Source organism: Diceros bicornis, chromosome 3 (genome assembly GCF_020826845.1).
Source record: "Diceros bicornis minor isolate mBicDic1 chromosome 3, mDicBic1.mat.cur, whole genome shotgun sequence".
Lineage (NCBI taxonomy): Eukaryota > Metazoa > Chordata > Mammalia > Perissodactyla > Rhinocerotidae > Diceros > Diceros bicornis.
The window spans coordinates 31,204,735-31,215,026 of record NC_080742.1 but is presented as its reverse complement, the minus strand read 5'-3'; the positions used below and the strand labels follow the sequence as shown (position 1 = coordinate 31,215,026).

General features: G+C 38.6%; 1 protein-coding gene across 1 annotated transcript; it reads right to left on the bottom strand.

Moving 5' to 3' along the window:
- Window positions 1-1,256: 1,256 nt before the first annotated feature.
- On the bottom strand, window positions 1,257-6,213 carry GNGT1 (G protein subunit gamma transducin 1). Its single transcript, XM_058568652.1, has 2 exons — window positions 6,118-6,213; window positions 1,257-1,385 (listed from the first exon to the last, which is right to left on the bottom strand). The coding sequence occupies exons 1-2, from the start codon at window positions 6,211-6,213 to the stop codon at window positions 1,257-1,259; spliced, it is 225 nt and encodes a 74-aa protein (XP_058424635.1).
- Between the last annotated feature and the right edge of the window lie 4,079 nt (window positions 6,214-10,292).

The following is a 10,292-nucleotide window of genomic DNA, read 5'->3' as shown; positions in this document are numbered from 1 at the left end:
TTGTTTTAAAAGGATGACAGTCAATTAGCACTTTTGAGTATTCTGATCACTGATGTATCCAAAAATAACACTGAATGTGAAACAGCGACAGGGAAACACTAACATCAAAACTAGTTTCTGAGTTGGGGTAATTAACTCTTGTCATTTGTTACAGACACAGAGACAAGTTATCTCTTAGTCATTAGCACAGAAGTAGTGAGATTTGGTTTATGCAAACCCAGTAAGATGCCAGGAGGAAACTGATTAGCAGGATGATGCAGGTGGTAGCTATCTGTCTATCATCTCGCCCTCACATGTTACAGAACAAAGGACTGTACTGGTGAAAGTCTTCATGGGGATAGGATGGAACAGCATGTGTCTTAAAGGATTCTGGACATTTTGTCTAGTTCCTTTCCCCGTAATAATATTAGTTAACATTTATTAAGTCTCACTATGTGCCAGGCAATATTCTAAGTGCAATAGTCACCCTATTATTATATTAAACCCCATGAAAAAGAGAATAGAGCCATTATTATCCCTAACCCTCAGTAGAAGAAACTGAGATTAGAAAGATTACATAATTTATCCAAAGTCAGTTAGGTAGTAAACTGCCAGAGCCAGAAGTCTGGCTTCTTGTAACCTTTATTCTGCTGCTGGTTAAATCCACTGTGCTCTGTGACCACAGACTGAACCCTTAATCCAGTTGGCATTCCGGGAAAAAGTCTCGTCATTAGTGACAAGCAGAATTGGTAAGAACGTAGGGAGAGGTTTTGTTAAAACCATCACCACTGACTGGGGAATGAGAGAGAAAAGGAAACAGAAAGCAAATTATCAACAACAAAAATCTCAGCACGCATTCTGCCAAGATAGGTCTTCCGTGGATCAAGAGAAGAGACGTCCTCGCTCTGTAAGCAAGAGAAAGGTTGGGAAAAATATAAGTCTAACCATGAAATTTCAATTATGAGTATTGAAAGGGACGTGAAAAAACAGAAAACATTAACTATATGCAGGCAACCAGAATAATATAGACATTCATAAAACACAGTAATTATTGTTAAAGAAAGGGGTCAATTAATATTTATTGTCAATTATGTGTTAAACCCTATGTTGAATAAGAGAAACATAGTCTTATTCATTATCACATCCCAATTTTTATTAAAAGTTTATATTTAATAAGTTTAAAAATTCATGTACATGCTTAATAGTATTATTATATGTGACCAAAAGTTAGTACTGTCATGAAAGCTCAAGATATTCCAAGGATTTTTTTCTTTCCTTTATGAAATCACACAGCCTCCTTTGAGCTCCTTGAAGGGATTTTTGTCCTCTGGGATACCCTTTACTAGTGGATCCTCCCCAGATCTTTCTTCAACATAATCTCTCACTTCTTCGCAACATTTGGATACCTTAAAGGAAAGGAGAAAGAGATGACTCATTTGGTTTAATATGGAATATTGCAGAATCCAAGGATGTATTTATTATAATGATTTTTTGTGTTCTTTTTAATGTGATTCTGCTTTCTGCCAATGCATATGTACTTTCTAGGAGAGAAGAAGAAATAGCTGCTTCCTCCCCTATCCTCCTGGATATCTCCAGGCCAAGGATAAACAGCTGGCCACACTCTAGCGAAGGGTTCCCAGGAGACACTGCCTCCAGCTTCTTTAAAGGAAACAAGATCCAGGGATCAGGACACAGCTGGCAACACAAGCCAAGAATGTCACCAGAGTGAACATTGATTAAATCTTTTTCCTTACTCCAAAAATGTGACTTGTAAAGGTGGAAAGGAATGAATAATTGTTAAATTCCAGGCTTATCACCACTCCTGGGTTCTCAGAAGTATACACATGTAATTTTATTTTAAACTCGTCTACAATGATTCATCATGACAGTGTAGTAGAAGGTAAGCTCCGAAGGGTTAGGGACCTTCGGCTGATTTGTTCACATGTATCCCAGGCACCTAGAACAGAGCCTGCATTTAGTTGGTGCTCAGTAAATGAATATTTGCTGAACTGAATCATTTGTTTTGTTCATGAGCTTGCTCCTCACTTATCAGCACCATTTAATGACTTTCTGAAAAATCAGGCTTTAGTATTTTAATGGATTCAGCCAGAACCTGTTAATGTACCACTTAATACACCTTTTAGACAGAGGCAATATTCTATACATATGTAAATATAAATAGGTGTGTGTGTGTATACACATGCATATACACATGTGATGAAATTATTCATTTCTTTTCTTTTTTAATAGGAGACTTCAATGAGGTGTGTGTGGTTTTTTTTTTTGTTTTTTTTTTTTTTGAGGAAGGTTGGCCCTGAGCTAACACCTGTTGCAAATCTTCCTCTTTTTTTTTCTTTTTTTCTCCCCAAAGCCCCTGGTACATAGTTGTATATCCTAGTTGTAGGTCCTTCTAGTTCTTCTATGTGGGACGCCGCCTCAGCATGGCTTGATGAGCAGTGAGTAGGTCCACACCCAGGATCTGAACTGGTGAACCCCGGGCTGTGGAAGTGGAATGCGCAAACCTAACCGCTGCGCCACTGGGCCGGCCCCTGTTCATTTCTTTTAACTTTCAACTTGTTTCATTTTCACTTAATATACCATTCATGACATGAACACAAAACTACTTCATTTGGTGGCCATTCCATAAGTTATCTAATTTATTGGTTTATTTTTTAAATAAAATCTTTATGCCATTTTTGTATGCAAATTCCAAGCAACATTAGACATAAGACTTAAGATTACTTTACAACCTTGCAAACTCGTTATCTACATATTAGAACAAACCATTCCTAACTGGGGCAAGGAGTTGGTGAGGTGGCTCCTTCATACGATGCTACTTGGAGTTTATACACACTTTTGAGATATGTGGTAACTTAGATTCACTGTTTTTCCTCTTTGAAATTCAAAATTGAGATTTACATTCATTTATTTTTCCCCTTCTCCAGACACCAGCTCTTTTGGCCACAACTAGATGTCAGGCACAGAGGTTTAAATTGCTGTCCTTATTCAAGAGTCAGTGAGGGCTTGGTTTTGACAGTGTCTGGCTAGGATCTGAGGATCTGAGGAGCAATAAATTACCTAAAATCATATGTGAGTGTATGTGTTTAAAAATTATTTCAAGGCCTGGCCCCATGGCCTAGTGTTTAAGTTCGGTGCACTCTGCTTTGGCGGCCGGGGGTTCGGTTCCCAGGCGCGGACCTATGTCATTTGTCAGTGGCCATGTTGTGGTAGCGACCCACAAACAAAATAGAGGAAGATTGGTACAGATGTTAGCTCAGGGCCAATCTTTCTGAGGAAAAAAAAGCTGTTTCAGGGAGGCTTATCATAAGTGTATATAGTTTAATACAGGATTACATGGCATGGTGGCAAGAGCATGGACATTGGATTCGGGTCATCCCAGGTTTGAATTTCAGCTCTGCCCACTTACCAGCTGCGCATGTATCCTTAGTTTAGATAGTTCATCTAAGGTTTAATTACTTCATCTATGAAATAGGAAAAGCAACACTGGTTGCATTAAGTGCTTGGCCTACAATAGATGCTCAACCAAATGGTAGCTATTTTTAGCTATTACTACAAAGATTGTCTTTAGTCTTTGCCTATTACATTGACTTATAGTCATTGCAAATCTGTCAGCTTTAGAAACTGGGTGCAAAGAGTTGTCTTACTCTGACAGTACTAGTGCCGACAGCGAAATCGAGTTGAGGCATATTATGAACCAGTCTGGTTCACAGATATCAATAATAATTTAAAAATTAATAATAATGGTAGAAAGCAATTGCTATGTACTAGGCACTGTTCTCAGAGATATATATATGTTATCCCATTTATTTCTCCCAATTGCCCTCTGAATTAGATGTTGTTACTATTCCCATTTCCAGAAGAAGAAACAGAGGCACAGGTAGATTAGATAACTTAGGTGAATGTTACACAGGGAGGAAGTTGTGCAGCCAGAATCTGAACCAGGGGTATGGTTCCAGCGTCTATCCACTTAACCATACTGTAATGACATTACGCCATCCTGCGTCAGAGCTATGGGTTCAGGACCTGGAAGTTCTGTGTGTGTGTGTGTGTGTGTGTGTGTGTGTGTGTGTGTGTGGTTTTGGCAGTCTGATATTAAATTAATTTGACTTCCAAGAGCAAGGAGACGTTGAGTAACAGGGAAAAGGAACCCAAAAACCTGACAGATGGTGATGTATATGATGTTTACCCAAAATAAAAATTCCCAGGTGAACTTGCCACAAGTGAATAATAGACATAAAGGTAACCAAATTGCCTGCAAAACAACAATCCTGAGTATATAAATAATAAAACAGCTTTTGGAAGTTTCAAGTAAAGAAGAAAAAATAACTCTCCTTTATCCCAAAAGTTTGTTTTATTTTCCCCAAGTTATAAAAATAAGGATTTTAACTTTCGGGTGTGTATTTCAAGCTTTTGTGCTGTTTATAGATTTAACTTTATCTTTACAGCAAAACATGTTTTGTCTGTACGGAAAGGGCAGTGGGGAAGTTTGAGACAATTATAAACATAAAAAGAAGCCAGAATTCCAATTTTTATTGGGAGCAAGGGTTTTGAGCAAAGTATGAAGATAATGCAAACTCCTTTTTTTGCTTTGGCCTGATAAAGCAAAATGAGTTTTTAAAAAAATATAAAATATACTCTTATCACTTGTGGAGGAGTTTTTATTCTACTAACTTTCCTAAAGTGAAGAGATTTAAAGTATATATCTACATTTTCCAAGCTTCATTTTGTTTGGTGGAAACTTTTATTTCTTTGCCGTTTCTGCTCCTTCCAATGGCAGAGAACTCTTGGTAACCATTTCTAACATCTGTCAGATGTTTATAGGGGGAACAAGTGAGTTCTTGGGCTTGAACTCATTTTTACTAGCAAAGAAGGAATAGAATGTGCTCATTCATTACTGGCCATGACAGTGCTGAAGGGGATGAGGTCTTGGCTAAAAGTATTTGAACCATATCAAATAAATCAAATAAAGAGAAGCTTATCAATTTAGAGGAGTAAAAACAAAATGCCTATTTACATTGCTTCATTTTATTGCTTTGTTAAATATGGTCTCTGTCTCATATTCCTCATTTTCTCTTTCTTTCCTTCCTTTTTGTTTTAATAACTCTAGAAAAATGTAAAAACATTTTTAGCTTAGTGGTCATACAAAAACAGGCTAAGGGTTGGATTCGGCCCATGGAAAATAGTTTTCCAGACCCTTGATTTAGAGTCTAAATCAAGAGATAATTGTGATTATTAATTTTCTTAATCCACAATTAATTTCTTTTTTTTTTTTTTTGTGCTGAGGAAGATTCGCCCTGAGCTAACATCTGCACCAGTCTTCCTCTATTTTGTATGTGGGTCACCACCACAGCTTGGCTGCTGACTAGTGGTATAGGTCCATGTCTGGGAACCAAACCCGGGCTGCCGAAGCAGAGCGCACTGAACTTAACCACTAGGCCACGGGGCTGGTCCCAATCCCCAATTAATTTTATCTGAACAATTTATTTTTAGCTACACTGAGCCTCTTCAGTGAATGGTGTGGGGGAGGAAAGGTAACTTTTCCTCTACCCTTCTAGGTTCTGGCTGAGACACCCCTGTAATAAAAAAGGCAGATTAACAGGAGAAAAACATAAGTTTAATAACATGTATACCTCCTGTACACATGGGAGATACCCAGGAAAACTGAGTAACTCTCCAAAATAGCCCAAAACACCACCTTAAATACCATCTCCAGCTAAAGACAAAAGAAGATGTTGAGAGGTGGGGGAGCCAGTTATGGGAGGCGACCAGGAAAAGCCTAGGTAACACAAGTAAGGTTGTTAAGCAGATTGAAGTCCTAGCCTTCTGCATTGATAAGAGATGTAGAGTCATCCTTCTCTTACAGAGCAGGAGACACCCTTACAAATGGAGATTTCCCTTATAAATGTAAATGTCTCTTCCAAAAGGGTAACTTCTGCTTACCTGGTGTTCAGAGCTTCTCCTGTGCTGATGTTTCTTAAAAGTAATCAGCCTAAATAATCCTTATGCCAAAGACGCATATTTTGGGGTGGCACATTCTGCTCCCCTTCAACGGCATCTAACCTGGTGGCCACAGTATCTCTAGTTTAAAATAAAATTCAAAAGAGAGCAGCAGTTTACCAGCATTCTTTCCAGTGTCACTTCTTTCTTGAGCTGATCAACTTCCATCTTCAACTTGTCCTTTTCTGTCAGGTCCTCAATATTGATAACTGGCATCTTTCGCCTACCAAAAAGGTAGAAGGTTAGTTCATAGGTTCGAATTGCTGGACTTGATTCAAGTCAATGTTAGCCAACCCTTCCCTTAGCCCTTAACTTACTAAGTGAGCTGTTTCTTTCTTTTACTTCCTATGATAATCAATTTCTCATGAATGGTCTGAACAATTCTAGCACTGCACACTAGACTTGGAACTTTAAAGCTTCTTTATAATCTTCACTAATATGATTAAACCAAGCATTTGACTCTAAACACCTGCTAGTAGGTTCTTGGGGAGAGGTCAGTTTAGTCAGTATATAATCTTAAATACCCAAAGCTCTGCCTTTTCCCTGGTTTTTTGCACAGTGTAAAAATTAGGGTTTCCAACCCTCATCTCCAACTCCAAAGCCCTCCACCATATGATTTATGCCATTTAAGTTAGTTTGAGGTCATTCTGAGGACTGTCCATTAATCCCCTAAATCACTAGAGTATTATAATCTGGTATTAACAGAGAATCTTACAAAAGTGTTACTATAAGTTCTTTACAAATAGTGGATTAAAATATGAACCAATAGAATAGAAATATAGCAAACAACTTTGTTAATCAGAAATAAACTAGCATATTACTTAGAAGTATTTCTCCAAACAATAGCTAGAATTTGTATGTAACTGTCACAATGAATTGGATAGCAACAATGAGCAAACACAGAAAGTTAAAGTGGACATAGTGAGTCTGATCTACTGATGTGCATCGCAAAAGAATAGACTCTTCTGCACTCTTAGCAATCTCTTCTCCTTAATTAGATCAATGGGCAATGGGGAAGACAGTTCAGTCGCTAGTGGTACCTGTATGAAATGGAAAAGATTTCATTGTAGCCAAGTGGCGTCATACTTATAATCTCTCCTCTCTTGGTCCTTTCCCTTTCTCTTCTGTTTGTCTGGTCCAATTTTTATAATAATAAATTTTTATGAAAGCAGACATATTCAGGCTATATGCTATTTCAGAGAACAACTTAACATTTTACCTCTACATGAAAATATTTTGCTACTCATATATCAGCAATTAACCTATTTACTTGTATTTATATATTTCCTTGTTTATATTTCGAAAACCTCTGAGGAAACATTATTTCCCTTCTCGATTTTATAATAGCCTATTTTTCTCTGGGAAAGAGGTAGTTGAGCATATTTTTAGGGATAAATGTTTAAATATGCCAGCCCAGAGGTAAAAAGAACATCCTATGGGTACCCGAAGTCAGTGTTTCCTATACTTTTTATTTTTGCTATTCTTATTTTAAGAAAAAACATGACAACAAAAAGGTTATTTCTTCCTGTGTAATTATTGTTTGGTATTCGACAACCCATTCTCAATTTTATTCTTACCTTCCTTCTCACTTCCTTCAGACTATCTATAAAAATTCACAAACATCTATTTCTGCTGATGATTTTTACCTGTTGATATTGTCCTTTGCAGGACTTTTCTCCATTTTGGAAAGCATATTCCACCTGGCAATGGCTCTGACATCTCAGTGTGCATAAGAATCACTTTAGGAACTTGTTAAAATATGAGCCCAACCTAAGAGGTGTTAATTTGAGATAGGGCTTAGAATTTCATTTTCTTTGTTCCAGAGAAGCCCTACCATATTATTGCTAATGCAATGATCATTCACTGGCACTCGCTAGCTGTGGGGCCCTGACCAAGTTACTTAACCTCCCTGTGCCTCAGTTTACTAGGAAATAGAAACAATAATATTATCTACATTATAGATTTCTTGAGAGGAATAAGGATTGCATAACAGTGTATAGCACAGAGAAAGCACTCAGTACATGTTAGCTGGGTTACTCACTTACTCTGTACCTCTAGACTTTCAGACTGTGCTGTCTTACGTGTCACTTGCTAATAGGTGGCTTTATAAGGGCTCTGAAAGGATATCATGTGGACAGAACTGGCTCCTTTAGTTCCATGCGTAGCCGTTGCTGTTGCTGCCCTGCCCAGATCTCCCTTTCCAGGCTGAGGTACTCATCCCCCCAGCAGCTGCAGGTATTGACTGCCAAGAGCAAAGCTTCCACATAGGTCTGTCCTTGGCTGATGGGAATCACTTCAACTGGTGCTGTCTGAGAGATTACACCCTCAACTGGCCTCTGTGGGTGACCTGTGGCAAATAGCTGGCTGAAGTACGGTTCTAGTAGCTCAGACCACTTGCCTCTGGGCTGAAAACCTTGGTGTAATTGAGAACCTTCCAGAACCTCCCATGGGTTCAAAATGAAGCTAGGCTTCTGAAACTACATCTTTGCCTACCTTCTGCTTCATCCTGCTTTCTTCCTTCTTTCAGAGGTTTCTCCTGAGAGCTCACCCTCGAGAAATCACTTGGACAAAGATCCTTGTCTCAGGCTCTGCTTCTAAGAAATCTAAGACACTATGGATTGTAAGGACCTTTACAAGAGTATCTATATCTTTCGTAACTTTTATGTCCTTATTACTGCCTATTGTCCTGTATATTGTTTGTTATGCAGAAGAGAATCATGAAGGGTTGATAAGGTCACTTGCAACCTATGTCATAAATATTCCTCTAGACAGAGAAAAGTGCAAGGCATCTAACTTCACTTTATTAACAAATACTTTCTTAGTTCTAAAACACTGTGATTCACCATGTTTAATAACATTTTAAGTAAAACACACTTCATTTGGTGGAGGTGAATCTTAGAAAGTTTGAAAATGCTTGCCAAATGTAATGCCACCAGTCTTGTATGAGAAAATTCAAAGAGCGAGGATCAAAACTCTCACTTCCCTCAAGGACACCCAGACACACAGAGAACAGCAGCATATGTTGTCTGCATGGAGAGTCCAAATGCTCAGAGTTGTTTTGAAGTCAAGGGTTTAAAAGGATTCAGATATAACATCATCTAATTTACTCTCTATCCCCAAGCTTCCCCCCAAACCCTCCACCTGGGTGGCTCATCTCTCAGCTTTCAGGTTGGGCCATCTCTCCATGGGGAGTCCTAAGAGGGGCTGGATCAGATTACTAGCCCTATTACCAAGCATCCCCACCCCTACCCTCACCAGAATATAAGAGGAGGACTGAAGGTTCATAGACCAACAAGCTAAGGTAGCAGTTACATCTAACCCAGGGGACAAACATACCCCCTTTAAGTAGAAGATATTTGCCCTTGTGCCTCTTCCTCCATTCTGCACTACCATCAGAGGAACTAAGGTCCAAAAACAGTGAGAAGGGGAGACAGGAAGCATCTCAGTTGTACTCTATCCATAGAGCACTGGTTCTCAGTGGGGGCAATGCTGCCCCCTGGGGACCTTTCGAAAATGTCAGGTTGTTTACGGTTGTCACTGGTTTTTGTGGGTGTAGGTGAGGGATGTTGGGAGGATAGAACTACGTAGAGTAGCCTAAGTATCTCACTAATGTCTTTCAGAGTTTCCGTTAGGTTTCTTGGTAATTTATTTTGGAATTAAAATGGACTAGTCTAAAGTTCAAAGGCTTTTTGTTTGCTTTTACACATTACAGATAAGCATATTTTGAAGTAAGAAAACTTGACAAAATATTTAACTTAATAGGGGCTATATTAGGGGAAAAATATGAAAATTGTTATTATTATTTTTTGTGTGTGTGACGAAGATTAGCCCTGAGCTAACATCCGTTGCCAATCCTCCTCTTTTTGCCTAGGAAGACTGGCCCTGGGCTGACATCCGTGCCCGTCCTCCTCTACTTTATATGGGACGCCACCACAGCATGGCTTGAGTTGGTCCGCACCCAGGATCCAAACCCGTGAACCCCAGACCGCCAAAGCAGAGCACGCAAACTTAACTGCTGCACCACTGGGCCAGCCCCCAAAATTATTTTTTAAAAGTCCTTTGTTTTATACAGAGAATCAATCACAGATTCTTTGAAATAGGAACATTGCTAGCACAGTTTAAATATTCTGATTTAAACATTCAGTTTGACACATTTTTTCAGAAACAAATCCACTGTTTTATGTACAATAAACTTGTAATCATATGGGTATAATTTTCTTATCTTGTACCATTCTTTTTCATCTTGACATTATACTTGGGACTCTAAAAAAATAACAGCTACCATTTCATTTATT

Coding starts and splice junctions, on each gene's coding strand:
- GNGT1 (XM_058568652.1), bottom strand. CDS start 6,213: ATGCCAGTTATCAATATTGAGGACCTGACAGAAAAGGACAAGTTGAAG. Junction 1,386..6,117: donor TGACACTGGAAAGAATGCTG/GTAAACTGCTGC, acceptor CTTTCCTTTAAG/GTATCCAAATGTTGCGAAGA.